The following is a 21,034-nucleotide window of genomic DNA, read 5'->3' on the forward strand; positions in this document are numbered from 1 at the left end:
ACGCACTACTGGCTATTTTTCTTATACATGCGCTCGTTGCCACTAAGACGTAATGTGTACAGACTACTATGATTAGCAATTTCTTCGTACTTTCTCCTGACTCTATATTCTATATCAAGATTTAATATGAAAATGAACACAATACAAGAAAGGTTCCAAGTAGATTTAGAAAGAGGATAGAAGAAATAAAACCTGGTATTATGTCTCAAAGCGGTGCAGCTAGCTGAGGTGGTTGTGGTGGCTGAGATGCTCTGTCGGCTCGTCGGTCGTGCCGTCAGGGTCAGAAAACGTGTAGGAAGGCGGAAGCAATGTGAATGGAAAAGGCGACGAAAAATGGCGCGCCTGCTTTGTTTAAGCGGGACTGATCAGCGTGAACTACCCCTACTATATCTTCCGTCGATAAAAACACGCCCCCTTATCGCCTTGATGTTTCCTAGAAACACCCCCGAGAAAGTGTACGTACTTTACAAGCCCCACCACTGTCAGCCCTTTCCCTTCCTGATTGGAGAGCATTGGACACCCTCCTGCGCAGAGTGCAACCCCCTCTTTACCAGTGGCTGCTGCGACGACCGCGGGCGAAGCATGTTCCCCGGGAGAGCCAGATCACCCACACCACTTCACTTTTGGGGTACTCAGACCTGAGGGTTGCCTGAGGACCTTCCCGGTACAATGGGGATAACGTGGTGCGCCTGCTGGAATATCGCCAAAAACGCCTGTCGGGGTCTTGGGGCAAGTTAAATGCTGACCACTCTTCTACGTTGCTTGCGCAGCACAACTATCTATAGTATAATAAGGGACAGCGTCCAAGCATAAAAAATCCAATGGACTGCCATCTTGAACTTTCCACCCGAGCTAGATTTCATATACAACACGCTCTAAGCTACGGATCGACTAGCACCCCTTGGCCCCGTCCGTCTTCCCCCGCCGTTCCACCTGCGCCTTCAACAATCTCCCGACACCCGTTTCTCGAGTCTCTTTCATCTATCCCTTGAGCTTTTGACCACGAGAACTTCAGCAAGCCATGGATGCCGCTTCGGATCGTTCCGTCTACAACGGGTACGTATGTCATGAGAGTCATATGTCCTGCCTATGTCCGCCTTTTCTTATCCCAGCTCGTTCCATCGCCCAACTCGCCCAACTCGCCCTGCTTAGTCCACCAGAGTTAAGACTTAACCGATGAAGCCAGTAGCTTCTTCCTATTTATGACCTCTCTCTTGGTACTGCGCTATCGTCTGTGCTGTGGACAACGCTCCTCCACCTCTGAGAACTTTCACGTCCATCCCGTCAAGTGCACCCCAAGTGCATAGCTCTGGAGGGGTCCCACCTTACCATCTTTGAATTCAGAGAAACCTCCCATGAGTCCTCTTCGCGCGCTGCCTCTGCTAAGACCAAAACGGCACTCTCCCGCCAGGCCGTCAAGTCCTACATGTCGACCAAGAACGAAGGCGGCGACCCCGTAACCGCCCCCGCTCTTCGACCTGACTCCCCTACCACGAGCAACGCCGACCGGCAGGCTAAAGTTGGACACGATGTTGTGGCGGCGCTCACAGAACTGAACGGGTCGTCGTAGCTCAAAATGATTACCTGTTGAACAATGTGTAAGTGGTGCCTCGCCCTCGCCGCGTGAGTAACAACCAACGTTACTGAAACAAAAACGTTACCCAGTGCGATGAACCTCGAACGCCCCTTTACCCAAACCGTCCACGAACCCTTGTCTGATTCGCTCCCCGCGACCCGACGCTACGGTTACGTGGGGCAGTCCACCCGATAAGGTTAAACTGGGCCAGTTCTCCGCCTTCTAACTAGATCGAGTCAAATGGCCCCAAGTTTCAACGGCTGCGCATCCGGCCGTCAGACATGGTTGTGCCAGGTACATACATCTCAAATCTGCACTGCGGGAGCGACAGTTAGCTGCATGTCGCTGCCAAGCTGGAGACACAGCGGCCTATTGCTGCTTCTGATCCCACGGTGCTTTTGAGCAACATGGCCGAACTCGGCAATTGGAGAAGCCCCCCGCGGTTCTCGTTTTCCTTCATTCCTTGGCCGGGGAGATGGACATTCGAAATGGTTGGTACACGAGAATTGGAGGGGAAACCCCCATCTGGCCCTTTCCATCCCCCATTTCCTTTCCGATTACAGTTTCTCAACTGCACCTAAAAGCACCAGTGGCACTTTGTTCCCCAAACTTTATGGATGGTTCAATGTGTCTTGGAGGATTACATGAAGAAGAGGGCATATATATCGATTCCTGCCTTTCCTTGCACTTTATTTCTCCATTTTCCCTTTCATTGCTTTTCTTTGGCTGGAGTTTTAGAGGAGATTTAGGATGTTACGATACGCAGGAATGGGATATATGTCCTGAAAATGGACCAGCGGCGTTCGAGACGAGCAGGATAGAGATCACCCAGAGAGATCTGACTTTCTGTCGGCCGCTTCTCTTCGGCTGTGCCAAAAAGGCCACGATACGACGAGATCACGATTCAAATGATGGGAGATACTGGTAGACGTAGGAGTCACGGACGGCAAGGGAAGAAACTCCCACGGATTGATTACATTATTTTATTTTATTTTTGTTTCTAAGAAGGGGTCAGACCGAGACAGGCCAGTCGGGTGGTTCTCAATATATATTTTCCCCTGTTCCCCAATATCTTCCACTTCCATACCCGCACAATCGGGTATATCTGGGGTATCTATCGTATCACCAAAAACGCCATGCCATGCCATGCCATCCAAAGTGGTCTGGTCTTTTTGACAGGCTCGTACTGTAGTGCCACTAAAGCCGCCCTTTTCCTCCATGGGTATCACAAGGTGTAGCCTTTTCATCGTACACAATATCTCATCTTCGTCAATCTTACAGTAAAACGCTTAAGAGCCTCGAGCGTCATCAGAACGAGTCCCCAATCCGCAGCACATAAGGCAAATCCACCCCATCCTCCCGCCTCGCCAGCCGAATAACGCTCCCCCGCTCGCCTGGCTGGCGGTCCGCCGAAGGCTACTCCCATCACTCCCATAACTGCTCGCGCCATTGCCATTGCCGTACACCGGCCGCGTCTGCGCAAAGTTGCTGCCGCTATTACTGTTCGTGCTCGAGCTCTGCGCAGAAATGGTCCTGTGCAGCCTCCCGCCAACACCAACAGTGCGACCCGTCCCCGGCGTTCGCGGGCCGGGCGTGCGGCTCATCGGCGTCGACGGCGCCGTGCCGTACTGCTGATGTCGCCACGACGAAACTCCTGATGGAGTCCGCTGCAGCATCGCGGGCCGTTTCGACAGGACGCGGCTGGCGGGCGTCCGCAGGCTCAAACTGGAAGAGCTCGCGAGGCTGTGTATGCTCCCGCCCTCGGGCGTCGTCGGGCTCGACTCGCGCGGCGCGTCGTCGTCGATGTTGCTGCGGCTGTCGGTGTACATGCTGTTCATGTCGGCGAGGTCGTGATCGCGGTCGCTGTCGTTCATCACGTTGAGAGTCGACGGGTCCAGCGGCTGCATCGTACGTAAAACCTCGGCGAACAGGTGCATGAGGTCCCGAAACGCCGCGTTCGACATGGGCCTCGGCGAGAAGCGGCCCCGCTCGTAGGCGTCGAGGAAGTCGGAGACGGTCCGGCTCGTGGCGGACGGGATGACGCCCAGCGACGTCAGGTGCAGGACGTAGTCGCGCAGGCCCATGTGCGGCGCGCGCTGCAGCATCGACACAGCCTCCGGGTCGAACGCGGGCTGGTCGGGCGAGGCGTTTCGGTCGACGGGGGCCTGCGAGACGGCTTTGGCCTCGATCAGGTTCGGCAGCTCGGACAGGACGGTGCTGTACTGCAGGTTGGGCAGGTCGGGCGAGTTGGGGCTGCCCCAGCCGTTGTGTTCGATCTCGCCCCAGACGGGTTTGGTGGGGGGCAGCGCGATGCCCATCTTGCTCTCGACCGTCGGCGACTTCTTAAGCGTGGGCCAGGAGAAGGGCGATCTGCGCAGCTTCTCGTCCCCGATCTTCTCGTCCGGCAGGTGTTGCTGTTCGTATTCGTTGTCCTCCTCCGCCACGATGCCGAGGGTATGGGGGTTCGCGTTGGGGCCGGTGACCTTCGGCCTCGCCTCCCAGGCGATGGCGGCACTCCTACCGAGGTCCTTGGCGATCATCTGGCGGACCTGCTTCTTGACGTCGCCCTTCTTGATCGGGATGGTGCTGCGCGGGATGCCGGCGAGGACGGTGCGGGTGATGTACAGCCTCAAAAAGTAGACGAACAGGACGATGATGACGGACAGCAGATAGACGCCCGAGATGATGATGATGTTGGCGTACTGGAAAGTGTACAGGTAGGCCTGCCGGATGATGTCGCCGGGGACCGCGACCAGCAGGGCCAGCAGGATGAGGTGGAAGAGGAAGTAGACCGAGTTGTAGAAGATGCGGAAGGCAGTGTGCAGTTTTGCTTTTGGATGCGCCATGGTTACGGTGCGAGGCTGGTGGTCGGCGGCTTCGTCAACATATTAAGGTAGGAGGGGGTTATTCGCAAGGTGTACGTTCGTTGGTTGGGTGGTGTGTTGGCGGCACTTTGCTTTATTTATTAGTAGTAATAGTACAAGGACTGGACCGGTAGCACGCTGTCAGAGTCAATGGTCGTAATTGAAAGGATGGAAATCATCGCATCCTATCAATTATGTGAGCGATTAGGACCATGACATTCTGAGCCGCACACATGAGGTCTCGCGTCAGGCCAAGGCGAAGGGCGATAGGCAAAAGAGGGACAGGAAGGGAAGGGATGACGAAGCCGTGGAAGCAACAAAAGGGAAGGGGGGATCTCGAACTGGGAAGGGCGCTGGGGGGGGCTTTAAATTAGATGCTGGGGCACCCGGAAATAGGTGCCCCGCTCAGCATGCAGCACCTATGCAGGATGCCTGCAACTGAGGTCAGACCTGTGCAACCGGTTGCCTCGTCCTTCTGTCTTATCTGCTCGTGTTGTGATGGGTTGGATTTTGCTGTATTTGTGTTGCACTCGCGATCTAATATAGGAGATAGAATCGATCGGAAGCCTCAGTAATCTTGGCATGGCAGGCGCATAGTTCTAGAAACCGCCTTCCCATATTTGCTTCCATAGAAATCATCAAGGAGGCTGCTGTGGCAACCCACTAGAACATGGCTATGAGGGCCATCCTGTTCCACACCTACCGTTCCGGAATTAGAACAACGGGTGCCAACTTTTGCATAAGTATAATTTAGCATTCCATATTGGGCACCAAAAACGCGAGATAACTATTTATTTCAGTATTCTCATTACGAATCGATAACTTTCGTTCGATTCACCACCAACTTCGAACTGTAGCCACTACTTATTCCGCGACTATCTCTGCTAACGTGGTATAGAGAGTGCACTCTGGAGGTGGCCATGTACCAACCAAACGCCTCTGCGTTCTGTGTAGCCACCGGCCTGGCCTAGCGAATATTTATGCTGCCATTCTATCGGCTACCTGCAACCTGACATATTATGAACCTGATGTTCGACGCCGATACTGAGCTAGCCGGTTGCGGCAGGACTGCTAGATCCTATAAGCAAGCCTCGAAGCAGCATCTCTCTCACTGTCGGGCAGCTCCATCTGCCGGGTCGGCGGAACGCTACTGCTCTGTCGCACAAAGCGCCATAACTCAGGCAAGTGCGGCGAGACCGTCGTGTGCCACTAGCCCACTTGCTGCATCTCGGGTTGCTGCTGTACCCTTTCCGCCGCTCGACTCTGCTGCCTCGGCTGCCGCTGTTCTTGTGGCCTCTCCTGGGTCTGCGCCTCCGGAACGGGTGCGGCCTTCTTCTTGGCCGCCTCCTTGGCCAGCCGGAGATCCGTGCGGCTGAGACGCAGATCCGTGCTGTACTGCTCAAAGGCCACCACGACCCGGTCAAGGGCCTCCTTGAAGGCATCCAACAGCTCCTCCACCGGTCCGCATTCCCGGCTGCCTTCCAGGTCGGTCCAGTGGATGGCCAGGTTATCACGGAATATCTCCAGCTTCTTGATGACCGTAGTCAAGGTCCGGATGATGGCTGGCACATCGCGGTGTACGTTTCCGTAGTTATCCTCGCTCAAACTCGACACGGCCAGTTGGGATAGCGTGTACGCGGCGTTGACGTAGATGCTGACCTCGCCGTGAGGGGCTCCCAGGACGGCCGTGGCCAGGCGGCGCGAGAAGAACTGCTTGAAAGGCCATCCAATCTGGTATTGCAAGAGCCACAAGAAAATGTTGGTCCACATGGCCGCGATACCATTGGGGTTTGCGTAAAACTGTTGCTCCTTGGTCAAAAGGTGGTCCCGGAGTTCGGTCACCGTCTGCTTGGCCAGGGGCCCGATCTCGGCAGGTTTCCTGCCGGGGGACCTCAACCTGTTGCTAACGTAAGTGCCCACCGTGTCCTGGAATGTCTTGGGGGGTGGTGCATTCTGCCAGACCATGGCCGACTCGGGAGGCTCGACAATGCGGGCTCGGGGTTGGACAGCAGCATCGTCTGCGCTTGCGGCGGTGGCAGGCGGAGCAGGCGGCTTGCCGAACTCATCGATGCGCTTCTCGATCTGCTTGATGGTGTCGAGGCAGATTACGTAGACCTGCGACCACATGGGGCCATCCTTACGATCAATGTCCTCGAAGATGCCCTTTCGGCGAGCCTCAAAGTCCCGGGCAATCAGGGCGAGCTCCCACATAGCAAATGCCTGATCATGTTAGAACCCATAGACAAGATAATAGTCGCAACGTATAATACATACCTGGTTACGGGGCTTCTTCGCCTTGAGGCCGTTCAACAGACTGCCGTTAGGGTCCTTGGACTCGGCGGTCAAGGGTTGCCCGTTCTTGAGGGGCTCCTTGGCTAGGCGCAGGGTCAAGGTCGCGTTGCCAAAGTTCCACAGCAAGCACAGGAGGAAGCCGGCCAGGATGGATCGGAAGAGCATCCAGACGCTCCACGGGCCGCTGGCGGGAGGGATGTTGGTCTTGGGAAGATTGTAGAGCGGGCGGAAGAAGGTCATGGTCCACCACCACGCTGTACGGCGGAAGAAGAGGCTGTACAGTGTGAGGTAGTTGGCCAGGCAGACGCCAATGGAGGTTGTGAAGGCACGCATGACGAGGCGCGGGGCGCATTTGATCAACTTCTCGAAGGGATCCTCCTTGGATGACTGTTGTGCCGTCCCGTCTTCCTTCTCTTCCGACTTGGCCTTGACGGGCCCCAGCAGCAGGCGGTCGTAGTCGAGAGCCGTGTGCATGACGCCTTCAAAGACGCCCAGCAACGTCAGGCTGACGGTGTAGAACAAGGCGCGCTCGTTGAGGCGCGCTCGGCCGCTGTGGTAGGTGATCCATTGGAGACCGGCATGCTCGCCCACCGAGTACAGGTAGATCTGGCTGAAGACGAAGGCGGAGATGGCGTAGGTCAGGATGTTCTCGCACGTCTGAAGGCTGAGCGCATACTGGCGGAAGGTGTGGAAGCCCGAGTTGGAGGTGCGCAGGCCGATGTGAGGGTGGGCTATCCGCAGGATGACGATGAGGAGCGCCGAGCCGAAGATGGCGAGGGTCCGCAGGCCTGCTATGCCCAGCGGGAACCAGGACCATATGACGGAGTTCCAGCTGGAGAGGGTGAGGGCTTCGGCGTAGGCGACGACGAGGACGACGAGGAGGGTCGAGGCGAATCGTCGTTGCAGGCAGGGCTGCAGAAAGTCCTTGTAGGGCTTCCTTCGCACCACCGGCGCAGGCATGGTGGTGGCAACTGTCTATGTTTCGCGTTCGATTGATTATCGTGGGTTCATATCGATCGGTCGAGTCGCGTAAGGAATGCAGTTGGGCAGACTGGAAGCCGGGGGGTGGTCGAGTCCGGCTGTGGGTTGTATACAAATCAATCGTTGACAACGGGCGGGCCAAGATGGGCAAAGTAAATAAAAAGATTCCAGCTCGAGCAATGGAGCTTTCAAAATGTTAAGGTGCAGCTGCAGCAACTGCTAAAGCTAAGGCATGAACGCCTAAGCCACAAACGGTTAGGTCTTTCAATGCTGGCGGGCTTGATGATGTGGCTGACAGCGACAAGGGTCAATTGCAGTTGCCTAGAGGGCCTTCATCAACATCAAGACTGCGGACTGCCCAGATCTACCATCATATGCTGTTCAATGCGATGATGCCAACGCTCGCATAGACTCGAACTCGAACAATCGCATACACAGTCAACAAACAGCCCAATAAACCCTTCAAGCACAATAGCCGGATTTCGTGGCCGTTGTTCCGACCCTGCTGTTTTGGGTAGTCCGGTGTTGGTCACCAGTGTGGCCGTGCACGTTACGTAGCGTCTCACTCTCTCACCTGAGCCAACCCGAAGATAGAACATTGATTGAATCAACTTTCATCAACGACCAGTCCAAAACCCCATCTCTCATTTTCAGATATCCCCTCATTCCACTCACTTTAGCGACGCCTTCCATCGAGATACCCCTCAATTCAGCCAGCCAACCAACCACCGCCACGATGTCCTTCGACCAACTCTCCAACATGGAATCCGGCGGCGGCAGCCGTCGATCCGGCAACAACAGCCGCAACGGCGGCGGCGGCGGCGGCGCCTACAGCGACTCCCCCGAGTTCTCCCGCCAGAACCAGACCCTGACCAACGCCCTCTTCCACCTGCAGGGCAACAACGACAAGCTGCGCACCGAGATCGACCGGCTCGGGACCCGCCAAGACAAGCCGCGCCTGCGCGAGCGGGTGCAGGCCCTGCTCGAAGAGTCGCGGGACCAGTTCAAGGAAGTCGGCGAGGGCGTGAAAAAACTGCAGACCTGGGACGACCCGGCGGGCATCACGCCCACGCAGAAATACCAGCAACAAAAACTTGCGCGCGACTTCGGCGCCAGCCTCCGCGAGTTCCAGGGCCTGCAGCGCACCGCCCTCGAGAAGCTGAACGCGAGCGTCACCGCCGCCAAAGCCGCCGCGCACGACGAGGCGGCGCAATCACCGAGCGCCGGCGACTACTTCCACGGCGGCGAGCAGCTGCAGCAGCTGCAGCAGCAGGAGCAGGCGCACCTGGCGGCGCAGGACGAGGTCGACTTCCAGGATGCCCTGATCCAGGAGCGCGAGGATGAGATCCGGCAGATAGAGGAGGGCGTGACGGACCTCAACACGCTCTTCAAGCAGGTCGCCCAGATTGTCGGGGAGCAGGGCGAGCAGCTCGAGACGATTGAGACCAACGCCATCAACGTGCGGGACGACACCCGCGGGGCCGATGTCGAGCTAAGGAGTGCGGCGAGGTACCAGAAGAATGCCCGGAGCAAGGCGTGCTGTTTGTTGTTGATCTTAGCCGTCATCTTGACGATTGTGCTGTTGGCCGTGTTCTTGGGATGAGAGAGGAAAGAAAAGGAGATGATGGATATTATACCCGCCTAGTGCTGGTTGGACGAGACGGAATGGCATTATGGCATCATCAATAGGGGCGTTTTGGGAGTTCAATCAAGTGTGTGCACTGCGTGTATCCAGTGTGGTCTGTTTTTATTTTATTTTTTGATACCATCTCGACTAGAACAACTTTTCCCAGTCCTTCTGTCCTGGCTTAGATTTTGGAGATATCACCATGCTCGATATGCCCTTGCATTTCTCTATGGGTTTCTGATCGAGCGGCATGACCCTGTTTAATACCTGTCCAAATACGAAATGTGCTGCCGCCGATGACAGCCAGTACAGGTGAAGCGCCGCTGGCATGTCCATGAGGACGAATGTCCCGAGCGGCATGACGTAGATGACACCGCGGTACAGGCCCCTGGTCATGAGCCGGGGGTTGAATTTGGTGGTGTCCTCTTGTGGCTGCTGCCGCCACCACCGCCCGAAGATGGCCGAGCGCGCGGCCTGGTTCTTGGGGATGAGGTTGATCATCAGCATGCCCACGAGGGCGACGGGCAGGATATGGTATGGGTCGGCCGCCGTCAGGTCTGTGAACCAGAGCATGCCCTCGGTGGCCAGGGAAGGGTCCACGGCGGAGGTGGTAGGTCCAACGGCCGAGGAAGCTGCAGAAGTAATTTCGGGGATAGATGTGTCGACGGCGGCACTGATACTCTGGGCGACAGGGCCTCCTGCGGTCGGTGTTGCGACTGCGGCAGCGCTGCTAGCATCAGCACCGGCCTGGCCGGCAGCTGATCCTGCCTCAAGACTCTTCTCGCCCGTCAGCAGTCCCAGCAGCACACCCTTCTGCCCCCCGCAAACCCTCCGAATCCCATCCAGCGCCAAAAGCCAAACCGGAAAACTGGTCAAGCTGAGATAAAACCGCCACTGCCGGAGCCCCAGCGCCGAATACACCCGCTTCTGGATCGTCTTGAGCCGGTCCTCGACCTTCGCCTTGGCCTTGGCGGGATCCGTCCTCTCGCGGACGATGACATCCTTGATGACCCGCTCGCGCCACGCCTGCAGCAGCGGCTCGACCCGCTTGCGCCTTTGGAGAAGCTTTTGGGAGTAGGCGCTGAAGGGGAGGCGGAAGACGGCATTCACGGACACGGCGATCAGGGGGATGACGGCGGCCCAGGGGAGGCCGGTGGCGGCGTGGGCGCCTAGGATGAGGGCCTGGGAGCCCTGGACGGCGGCCTGGACAGACTCGGTGAAGAGGGTGCGCCTTTGGTGGCCGGCTTGTTGTAAGTGGACATTTTGTTTTAGATGCTTGAGTGATGAGTTTGAGTGTGGATGGATGAAGCTGCGCTTGAGCAGGGCAGATGAAGTGGTCGCCTGAGCGAAATGTCGATGGAGATGAAGACTCATGATGCTGCTACATCTTTCGGGGCTGGCCTATCAATGTTACAAGTGCTGCAAGTATTGGCTGACCTTGGGAGCTGGGGGCTCAATTCGTCGTCGTCACAAGCAAGATCGAGGCAGCTGATCCTCCTGCTCCAAGTAATGAGATTCTTGCCCATCCCAATTGCCAGGGTCCATCCAGCTTGAGGTTGATCTTTGATTGGCCCGAGCTTTCTCCAGTTCACAACCGCATCTTGACATCTTGACATGCCCGCTCTTTGGCAGAGATGTCTGTCCATGCCTCACATAGTAAGAAAGAACATCTGAGAAGAGAAACCCCGCATGTGTAACTGTAACTGCAAGTATGTCGCCGATGAACTACAAATATATCGTCGACGCCCAAAAGACAGTGACCGTCATGATAGTTGAAAGCCCAAGTACATTCAAGCCACAACCAGCAACCACCCCCACCACACACACACCACTGGCAACGCAATCGACATCCATTAGCGAGCAACCTCCCCTGTAGCTCCTGTAGCCCAATCTGCAGCAGGTGCATTCGTAGTGGGACTGACAGAAGCCGTGACGTGTGAGTCCAGCGAACAATAGGTTAAGTAGAGAATTGGGGGCTTTCTTGGGGCAGGCAGTGACACACCATTTTCGTCCGATCCTGGGAACTTTGTTAATGACAGCGTAGACCTCTTTTTTTCTACTTACTGGCCACTTCCCTACCTACACTCGCTCTCTCTTGCGACTTTGCCTGTCCGCTTCTCCTTCTCGTTACCTTTCTTTTAGGTGTGCAAGTTTCTTTTTCTTTCTTCTTCCCCGGTATACAGCACATCTAATCGATGGGTGACAGCGACCACTTTACCCCAGCCTGAACAGGCACGAGATCCCGACCTAATCGTCCACCCCGCCTTTTTCCGTAAGTAGGTTGCGCCACGAACGAACGAACTTCACGATCGAGCGAGCGAGCGAGCAGCCACGCACCGACCGCACCGCACAGGATCCATTCGCTACAAAGGTTCCTTCCTCTCCAGAAAACCCCGCCGACAATTTCCCCACTGCGTGTGGTGGTTAATCAGGTCTACCTACATTCCCCGGCAGAAGAAGAAGAAAGGATACAGAAGCAGCAGAAATGGCCCTCGCGACGGCAGTCTACACGCTCCTGGCGATGGCCTGCACGCCCTTCGCCGCCCTGCTGCTGTGGAACTACGGCGTGCCGGTCCTCTTCCACGCCTTCGCCAACACGGTCGGCACGACGCTGGGCTGGTACTTGCGCAAGAAGACGGACGGCCGGCGGAACCTGATAATACGCATCACCGACGAGGACGAGAAGGCCCACGCCGCCGCGAACGAGAACCGGTCGCGGAGCAAGAGCGAAAGCAGCAGCAATGACAGCAGCGGCCTCGACAACGACTGGGAGAAGCTCGACAAGTCCGTGCTCGGCACCGCCCACAACGGCGAGAAGGGCGAGCAGGACTGGGACGGCATCGTCGGCTTCTTTCACCCCTTCTGCAACGCCGGCGGCGGCGGCGAGCGCGTCCTCTGGGCCGCGATCCGCGCGACGCAGAAGCGCTGGCCCCGGGCCAAGTGCGTCGTCTACACCGGCGACCACGACGTGAACAAGGAGAAGATGCTCATCCGGGTCGAGAACACGTTCAGCATCCACATCCATCCGCCGACCGTCACCTTCCTCTACCTCTCCACCCGCCACTGGGTCCTCTCCTCGACCTGGCCGCACTTCACGCTCCTCGGCCAGTCGCTCGGCTCGCTGGTCCTGGGCTGGGACGCCTTCTCCCTGCTGGTGCCAGACATCTTCGTCGACACCATGGGCTACGCTTTCGTCCTCGGCCTCAGCAAGATCCTGTTCCCCCAGATGCCCACGGGCGCCTACGTCCACTACCCGACCATCTCGACCGACATGCTCGACTCGCTCGACCCCACGAAAGCCGCCGGCGACCAGGGCGTCAACGCGGGCCAGGGCGTCGGCTTCCGCGGCCAGGCCAAGATGGTCTATTGGAAGCTCTTCGCGGCCACCTACTCCTGGATGGGCGCCTCGGTCGACGTCGTCATGACCAACTCGACCTGGACCCAGGGCCACGTCCAGAAGCTCTGGGGCCCCCGCCGCCAGCACCGGAAACAGAACCATCCCATCGCCGTCGTGTACCCCCCTTGCGCCGTCAGCGAGCTGGCCGCGCAGATCGAGGTCGACGCCAAGAGCGAGAAGCGGCGCGAAAAGGTGCTCGTGTACATTGCGCAGTTCCGGCCCGAGAAGAACCACACCCTGATCCTCAACGCCTTTGCCGAGTTCGTCAACTCCAAGACGAAAGCTTCCGAGGACGCCAAGCTGGTCCTCGTGGGTAGCGTCCGCGACGACACGGACTCGAAGCGCGTCTACCAGCTGCGGCTGCTGGTCAATGAGCTGCAGATCAAGGATCGCGTCATTTTCCAGCTCGACGCGTCGTGGCCCGACATCCTCATGTGGCTGAGCAAGGCCTACGTCGGCGTCAACGGCATGTGGAACGAGCACTTTGGCATCGGCGTCGTCGAGTACCAGGCCGCCGGGCTTATCGCGGTGGTGCACAACAGTGGCGGCCCGAAGCTGGATATTGTCATCAAGGTGGATGGGGAGCCTACAGGTACAGTTCTTCCCCATGCTTTGCATTGAAAACTTTGGTGAGCATTTGCTAACAGCACTCACTAGGATTCCATGCTACTACTGCCACCGAGTTTGCCCAAGGTTTCGAGAAGGCCCTGTCACTACCGGATCCCCTCTCTGTCCGGAAGAGGGCCCGGATTTCGGCAACCCGGTTCAGCGAGGAGGAGTTTGCGAGGAAGTGGCTCGCGCAGATGAGCCTGCTAGTAGATATCAAGACCAACAAGTCTTGAGTGAGAGAGAAGGTGGAGATCATTGCAACGATAAGCAAACAAGCAAGTAAAAGAAGAAGTGTGTTATTTTGATCTGGCCAAATGTGCCTTTTCCCCCAATGCAAAAAGATAGAGGATGGTGCTGGGCATTTTGATACCCCGGGGTTTTGCATCGGCGGAAAATAGATGCAAGAGATGGATGGTTTAGAGGGCGGCGGGCTGCAAGATATTTAAAGGCGAAATAGAAATCTTTCACAACTCAAACAATTGGCGTTTTCGAAATATGCCACGTGAGACCGATGCTGGCTATTTACCGTGTCGAATTTCTAACATGTATGAGAAGTCTGGGCTGCTTGAGCCGTGTACGTTGTTGTCAAATTACCCAGTGAAGCGCTGGTCCTGTATCTATTGTCTCCGAGTTCCAGCGTTTGGTTCAATATGTCAGATGTATGTTATGTGGTACTGGGGGCAATGCGGGAGCGCTCGCTATCCACCGGGTATACTGTGTAAGGGTGTATCTGAAGAGCTTGCTAGTCGATGGTGGTGGTAGAGAAGACGACACATGTCCCTGGGAGCCTGGGACTTTACTGCGGCATGATACTTAGTCGATTCAATCGCTGAACGAGGGAGCTTGAGCGTCTCAAGTTGTTGCAAGTGGCGATTGGATCTTACAGGAATAGCATTGGGTGTCACCATGAGACGGTACGGGCATAGGACGGTCTGCTAAATAGTTCTCGGTATTCTTCTAAGCTAGTAGTACGATGTTAAGCAGTGTAGTTCTCATGGATGTCCGTAGATAAGAGTCCCTGTGGACGTTATGTGGACGGCTTCGCCATATCGTGCACGTCTTGCTACTCCTCCTGATCCGTGCCCTCCTCGGCCGGGGATATCATCGCGGCTTTCATCTTGCGGTATTTCGCCCGGAGCTTGCGGTAGGTCTCCTCCACGATGTTGAGGCGGCGGGTCTTCTGCTCCAACTGGCGGGTTTTGGCGCCGAGCTGGCGCTTCGTTTCCTCCAACGCCTTGTTCCGCTTGGCAAGTAAAAGATTCTTGTCCTCCAGCTCGTTGTCTTTGGTGCCGAGGAGGAGTTTGCAGGCCTGCAACTCCTTGGCCCGGTCTTCGAGGAGACAGCCCCTCGCTTCCGACTCCTTGGTCTTGGCCGTGAGTAGACGGTTTCTCTCCCCGAGGTCTTTATCTTTGGCAGCGATGCGCCGGTCCTTCTCCTGCAGCTGCCTGGCTCGGTCCTCGAGGAGACGGCCTCTCGACTCCGACTCCTTGGTCTTGGCGGTCAGTTGGCGATATCTCTCCTCGAGATCCTTGTCCTTGGCGGCGAGGTGACGGCCCTGCCCCTCCAACTCCCTGTCCTTGCTACCCAGAAGACACTTCGCGTTGGTCAACTCCGCGTCTCTGGCCTCGAGAGTCTGTGTCTTCTGGGCGATCTCGACTTTGGCCTTGTCCAAACTCTCCGAAAGAAAGTACACGACCTTGGCCTGGTGCGTCAGGGCGTTGGTTTCGTCCTCGCTAAAGGAGGGGGTGGTGGTGGTGGTGGTGGTGGTGGTAGTGGTGCCAGACTTCGGTTTCTTCGAGGGGGTCGGCTGGGAGGCCGTTGAGGCGATGCTGGGGGGCCCGTCTCTTGCGGGTATCTTCCGTCGGGCTGGGAGAAGGGCTTGCGTAGTCGGCCGCCTTCTTCAATAGAGACTTGGTCCACGCGGATTCGGGACGGGAGGGCAAGCTGTTGGTGGTACTGACTGTGGTATGGGGGAGGGTGATGTGTCGGTTTCGCGGGCTGCTGGCTGCGCCGGCGTTCTTGACGGAGGCATCGATGGACGGGGCTTCCTTCTTGGCCAAATGGCCGCTGACGCTGCTGGAGGTAGTTGAACCCATTGCGATTGGGTGACGAAGTGATCGAAGAAAACTGCCGTTGTATCGAAGGGTGATGGTACGTGTTTGGAATTCGGTGTCTGTGGGCTGGGCAAGTTCTTCCTCGGCTTTCTGGTCGGTGGTTGCAGAGGACATGTCCTGGCTATGCTTTTGGCTGTATACAATTAGCAGGCGTCGCGGAACATTAGCTGAGCTGGCGGTTTCTGCAAGCCACTGGCCGGCCGGTACGAGGTCTGTGTGCGTCTGTGGTCTTGTCCAATGTAAAACTCACAGCCAACCAGGAACGATATTGTATCAAGAGAACGAGTGGGAGCCACTTACTTGGAGGCTGTCTTCCGCTGTGCATACCAGTGAAGATACTTGGCTCGGCAACATGAGAGATCCGGCTGTCGGGGCTATGAAGAGTGGTGAGAGGGCAAGCTCTAGGGACGAGAGGAGAAAGATGAAGAAGTAGAATGCCCAAGGGAAGGTATTGTGTGAGGTAGGCCTGATGGGGGAGAACCCATCGACAGGACAAGAAGAGAGGGTAAAGGATCAATCACAGGATATTTGTGAAGAATACTGCAAGCATACCTTGCGTCTTGTGGCAAAAACTCAGCTGCCAGTCGAGAAAGAGGTGAGACTGCTGTGAAATGGGCCAGGCGCCTGCAGAGCCATGATACCTCAAGACGGTCGGTTGAACAAGTGATGTTGGAATGCAGGCCGCAAGGTCAATACTTGACGGATCCAAGAAGTTGCCGAATGCTCAATCTCTGTTGGAAGGTTGGATGAAGATTGATGATATGTGATATGTATATTGAGCAAGGTATATGTCTTGATTGACGGCGAAGTAGATATGCCACAATCGCGAAGGTAAAAAGGAAGATGGGATGGGATATTAGAAGAAGTGATTGTTCGTGAAATGCCCTAGGATATGCTGCAGTCTGGGAGTAGAGACATGGGTTGCTGACGAGCTCTTGTATTCCTGGGTTACGATGTAGCTGCTGGGTCGGTAGAATGGTATTAGCCTGAAGAACATGAAGGTGTGAGGAATGGGTGAGTGATGCAAGATATGGGAAAGCGATTGTTACGTGACTGCCGATTCAGAGTTGTATGAGTCGGATGCTGTCAGATATATTGAAGCTGTAAGAAATGAACATCAGGATCAAAAATGAACGAATGAATAGTATGTAAATGATAGAGTGATCATTGCCCTGCTTCCTATTCCACAGCATCGGTGGTTGTCAGGAGGCTCGTGTGCTGACGAAGCCGTACGCGGCTGGAAGAATCCAGGTACGTGAGACGTATGTGATTGAATACACTACAATCAAATGCAACGTACCTTGAAAGTGCTTTCTTAAGGTATTGTTCGTCACTCTCTAGTATTCAATACTCCAAAGTAGCCTACCAAAAGGCAAGAGCAAAACGCGACTTCGTCACAATTGGCGGATTGAGTTACATTTCTTGTTCCAGCTTACTCTGATACCTCAGACAAGACGATGCTCAGGAATGTTCTCGTATCAAGTAGAGGTATCAGCCAAGGCGAGGATGAGACTTCGAGGCAGGAGAGACGAGTCGTGATGGTACTCGGCAACCTGACACGACATCTTATAGCGACGAGTGATCACATTGGGTATAAAATTCTATGTAACATCCAAATTGCATGCGCATCAGCCCATACGTAGCAGGGCCCATCTCGTGTACATCCATGGGCACCACCAGTGAGGCCGCTCCTATCACATCGAGCGCCCCACGGACTCCTGACACTGAGTGACTGTACAGTACAAGGCCCGCTTCTTCTTCGTCCCCCTCCCTTCTTACATCTCCAGACCCCAGCGGGGAGCGTTGATAATGAAACCCATCAAGCAGCCCGAGATAATACCGGCACACGGCAGGGTGATGATCCAACCTCCGTAGATCCAGCCAATCATGCGCCAGTTGAGGGCCCTCCAGTCGCCGTTACACAGACCGACGCCGACGACGGCGCCGGTGATGCACTGAGTCGTCGAGACGGGCAGCTCTGTAAGGTAAGTCAGCAATTGCGTACGTTACTTTGCATCTTGTGGAGAATGCAAGCGGGCAGATATCACATACTAAGGCGCGTAGCAATGATGATGGTAATGGTACTCCCGAGCTCCATCGAGAAGCCGCGCGAGGGCGAGTGCAGCGTCAGCTTGTTGCCCAGGTTGGACATGATGCGGTACCCGTACGTCCAGAGCCCGATGGCGATGCCCGCGCCGCCAAAAACGAGAATCCAGACGGGCACGTTGGACTTCTTGCCGGGGACCTCGCCCTCGTTCCAGATCTGGTAGATGGTGGAGTAGGGGCCGATAGCACTTGGAACCAGTGTTAGTTTCGTATACTGGTAACGCTGAAACGAAGAAGAAAGTGAGAATAAAGATCCAGATCAAGGGGGTACTCACTTGGACACATCATTCGCCCCATGCGTAAACGACGCCGCGCACGCCGTCAGGATCTGCAGGAACGTGTACATGAACTCGGCCTTGTTGTTGTAGTGCGCCGAGCGCGCGTGCGTCTCCTCGAGGTCGCCCGACAGCAGGTCTTTCTTGTGCTGCATGCTGACGACGTCGCGGTCGACGCCGTTGAACAGGAGCTTCTTGACCCACCAGAATGCCACGGGCGGCGTGTACCATTTGCCTTCGGGCTTGGGGCCGACCAGGCCCTGCTTCAGCATGGGGCGGTCGTCTTGCGAGTGCGTTTCGGAGGAGTCGAGGGCGGCGTCGATGACTTTTTCTCGGCTTGGGTCTCGCCGGCGCGAGTCGGGGAGGCGGAGGCGGACTCCTCGTCGCCGTTGGGGGCGCGGTGGGCCATGCGCTTGGCCTCGAGCTCCTCGCGCGTGAGGTGGCCCTCGTAGTAATTCTGCACCGGCCCGCCGAACTCAGCTGGGGGCGGGGGCACGGGACCGCGCCGCAGCAGGAGCGGGCCTTGGGGGATATGGTACCAGCGCAGCTGCCAGTCCTCGAGGACGACCACCCGATAAATCCAGGGCAAGATGAAGACGGACGCCAGCACGGCGAAACCGGCCCCCGTGCCGATGATGGTGCCGATGAGCTCCGGCTCGGTCAGGTTGATGGTGTAGCCGCCGCCCTTCCACAGCAGCAGCATGCAGATCAGCGACGCCGTGAGCCAGAAGTAGATCGGGATGGCGAACAGCGCCATCTTGACGGGGTCCTTTCGCAGCATGACGCCGAACTTGGTAATCAGAAACATGATGGCGCCGAAGATTCCCGCGATCCCGGGCGCGATGATCCACGCCAGGAACACCTGCACCACGCCCCCGTTGATGACGGCGGTGCCGGCGCCCTCTTTCACCCATATCACGCCGCCGGCCCCCAAGGAAGCGACGCCCATGCCGATGACGCCGCCCAGGATCGAGTGCGTGGTTGAGACCGGCAAACCAATACGGGTCGCGATGGTGAGCCAGACGGACGAGCCGACGACGGCGCAGGTCATGCCCAGCATCAGCATGCCCGGGTTGTCGGCGAACTGATCCGTCTCGACGATACCCGTGCGGATGACGTCGGTGATGCGTGCGCCAACGCCGACGGCCCCTGTGAACTCCATGATGGCGGCGAGGACCATGGCTTGGACCAGGGTCACGGACCGGGACCCTACCGAGGTGGCCCAGGAGTTGGCGACATCGTTGGCGCCTGGTTCGTTTGGGGGTCTTGTCAGCGGTGGTTTCTATCATAGGGGTGATAGGAAGTATATGAAGCGTGAGTGGATGCTTACCGATATTCCACGCGTCCAGAAAGGCGAAGATGGTGCCAATGGCAAAGAGGTAGTCGAGCTGATGCAGCACAGGCATCCTGGCGGTGGTGGTGTAGCCAATCGATCAGAAATCTAGATGGCTGGCGTCTCTTCTTGGACGACAAGTAGTGACACACAAGGCTCACTGGCTGCGTTGTGACTGGGAGAGAAGAACCGAACTCAGCTGGAAAGACAAAGCAATGGGCGAGTTCTTATATACATGCAAGCTTCTACGTACTACTGCACGGGATGGTTACATGCCATGCGTGGACTAGGTTGCCGATCCCAGCCCAGTGGTTCTGGAAGAAGACTTCGGTGTATATCTTGAGGCAGCATCAGCACATGTTCAGCAGCACGTACGTAACAGCCCACGATAATCTGGTGCTGGTTCCATCCTGACCCTTGTTCGTCCTTAACGGAAGTGAGTGCGCATCAGAGGAAGCCGACCAATGGACGCAGTCAATGAGAGGGCGTGTTCGACAGGATCAGTAGTGAACGCTGAAAACCTGCATGGTCTAGAGTCTTGGTGGTGTCTTGGAACATATCAGCCCAGAAGTTAGACGAGTGGTCGCACCCGCACTAGGGCGTGTACGTTCGATGCAGCTCCAGTGTTCTGGTGTGTAAGTATTGCATCGTTGGACGGGCTGAGAATCCATGGGGGTCTTGGCTCCTGAGAAGGCGAACTCTTTGGGTTTGTTGCATGCCGTTTCAGCCGTTCATTCGCCCGGAGTGATATGCATGGTCAAATACCAAGATATCAGTTCCGAAAGGGTTCCCGCAGCCAGCCCGCGCATATAACCGCATACGCTGACCGACGGCGATGAAAAGAGTAAAAGACCCGTCTGGAAGAGAAACACTTTGCAAGACTTCTTGCATGAACCGTCTTCCACTGGTCTTCGGCACCGATACAGAAGGCGCATGGTGCTCAGCTCGGTTCCTCCTAGGAGGAAATATGTCTTCCAGGGGCTTTTGGGCAATGGTCGAAGCATCGTCGCGTGATAGCAAAGAGTCATCGGTCCTATTCATGGTCTTGGTGGCGGAAGGCGGTCTTCCTGGTTCTCCAATGTTCAATCGATGCCATATGCAAAATGAAGTAAGCCTCTTGTTTCCGGCACGATCCTTTCCTGGAATGGTGGTTGCTTTTTCATGGGTGGTTCCTTTGCTCTGGGCAACGCCTGTTGGACCATGGCGCGACCATGTTTTCGTTTCCTCCCGCCGCAAATGACCATATTCTTCGTCAGCTTTCTTGCTTGCTTGATCGAGCCGAGAGAATTTGAGGAACCTGGGAGCCTTGGCCGGCGGCTTGGCGAGTGGTCCATTTATATGTGATCGTGCGGTCTGGTTGACGTTGAAGGGCCAGTTGAGGCTCTTGGCGGGTCCATATTGCCCAGATCCGGCACGTACCCTATCAGAGAGCTTGATCCCACCACGTGTGCTCGGAATAAGGTCTCATTAGCGGGCTGCCATCCGTTCATGGTGTGTGTAAGCCAAGCGTGGGGAGCGAGCAGCTAGGCACGAGGGGCCGGGGGTCAACCTAACCCCTGCCTGTCCTTGTTTACTCCACTTCCCTCTTCACCCGCGTCTGCGCATCTGCTGCTAGTTCGGTTGGTTGCCGGTGCGAATTGGCTCTGGAATCAGCTGCAGACAGAGCCCGTCCCAGCGGATTTTCAGGGGACCTTTTCAGCTCTGCGCAGGGTCGGCTCTCGTGATATCGAGACTCGTTTTCATAAAGGCATTTACCGCCACCAGACATGAATAATCAAACCTCGATCCGTTATACTTTGTTTCATTATTGATCTGGACTTGATGCTAAATGAGAGTCCCCGAGACAGTCCTGCCCGACGC

The 21,034-nt window shown here is 56.4% G+C and overlaps 8 protein-coding genes across 8 annotated transcripts; 3 read left to right on the forward strand and 5 right to left on the reverse strand.

Moving 5' to 3' along the window:
- Positions 1–1,021: 1,021 nt before the first annotated feature.
- PG986_008633 (uncharacterized protein) lies at positions 1,022–1,570 on the forward strand (the record flags this gene model as incomplete). Its single annotated transcript, XM_066844855.1, has 2 exons — positions 1,022–1,056; positions 1,345–1,570. The coding sequence occupies 2 exons, from the start codon at positions 1,022–1,024 to the stop codon at positions 1,568–1,570; spliced, it is 261 nt and encodes an 86-aa protein (XP_066697253.1).
- A 1,295-nt stretch (positions 1,571–2,865) lies between these two features.
- On the reverse strand, positions 2,866–4,422 carry PG986_008634 (Defect at low temperature protein 1; the record flags this gene model as incomplete). Its single annotated transcript, XM_066844856.1, has 1 exon — positions 2,866–4,422. One exon carries the CDS (start codon positions 4,420–4,422, stop codon positions 2,866–2,868), a length of 1,557 nt encoding a protein of 518 aa, XP_066697254.1.
- A 1,227-nt stretch (positions 4,423–5,649) lies between these two features.
- Positions 5,650–7,692, reverse strand: PG986_008635 (uncharacterized protein; the record flags this gene model as incomplete). Its single annotated transcript, XM_066844857.1, has 2 exons — positions 5,650–6,660; positions 6,715–7,692. The coding sequence occupies 2 exons, from the start codon at positions 7,690–7,692 to the stop codon at positions 5,650–5,652; spliced, it is 1,989 nt and encodes a 662-aa protein (XP_066697255.1).
- Positions 7,693–8,449: 757 nt separating this feature from the next.
- Positions 8,450–9,316, forward strand: PG986_008636 (uncharacterized protein; the record flags this gene model as incomplete). The annotated part of the gene is made up of 1 exon (XM_066844858.1): positions 8,450–9,316. One exon carries the CDS (start codon positions 8,450–8,452, stop codon positions 9,314–9,316), a length of 867 nt encoding a protein of 288 aa, XP_066697256.1.
- A 171-nt stretch (positions 9,317–9,487) lies between these two features.
- On the reverse strand, positions 9,488–10,714 carry PG986_008637 (uncharacterized protein; the record flags this gene model as incomplete). The annotated part of the gene is made up of 1 exon (XM_066844859.1): positions 9,488–10,714. One exon carries the CDS (start codon positions 10,712–10,714, stop codon positions 9,488–9,490), a length of 1,227 nt encoding a protein of 408 aa, XP_066697257.1.
- Positions 10,715–11,825: 1,111 nt separating this feature from the next.
- PG986_008638 (alpha-1-2-mannosyltransferase alg11) lies at positions 11,826–13,579 on the forward strand (the record flags this gene model as incomplete). Its single annotated transcript, XM_066844860.1, has 2 exons — positions 11,826–13,329; positions 13,395–13,579. 2 exons carry the CDS (start codon positions 11,826–11,828, stop codon positions 13,577–13,579), a joined length of 1,689 nt encoding a protein of 562 aa, XP_066697258.1.
- An 830-nt stretch (positions 13,580–14,409) lies between these two features.
- On the reverse strand, positions 14,410–15,442 carry PG986_008639 (uncharacterized protein; the record flags this gene model as incomplete). Its single annotated transcript, XM_066844861.1, has 2 exons — positions 14,410–15,153; positions 15,308–15,442. 2 exons carry the CDS (start codon positions 15,440–15,442, stop codon positions 14,410–14,412), a joined length of 879 nt encoding a protein of 292 aa, XP_066697259.1.
- A 1,793-nt stretch (positions 15,443–17,235) lies between these two features.
- PG986_008640 (Phosphate-repressible phosphate permease pho-4) lies at positions 17,236–19,247 on the reverse strand (the record flags this gene model as incomplete). Its single annotated transcript, XM_066844862.1, has 5 exons — positions 17,236–17,438; positions 17,513–17,754; positions 17,842–18,177; positions 18,219–19,089; positions 19,172–19,247. The coding sequence occupies 5 exons, from the start codon at positions 19,245–19,247 to the stop codon at positions 17,236–17,238; spliced, it is 1,728 nt and encodes a 575-aa protein (XP_066697260.1).
- Between the last annotated feature and the right edge of the window lie 1,787 nt (positions 19,248–21,034).

The sequence above is a fragment of the Apiospora aurea genome, assembly GCF_038362705.1.
Source record: "Apiospora aurea strain CBS 24483 chromosome Unknown utg000006l_segment0_segment0, whole genome shotgun sequence".
NCBI lineage: Eukaryota > Fungi > Ascomycota > Sordariomycetes > Amphisphaeriales > Apiosporaceae > Apiospora > Apiospora aurea.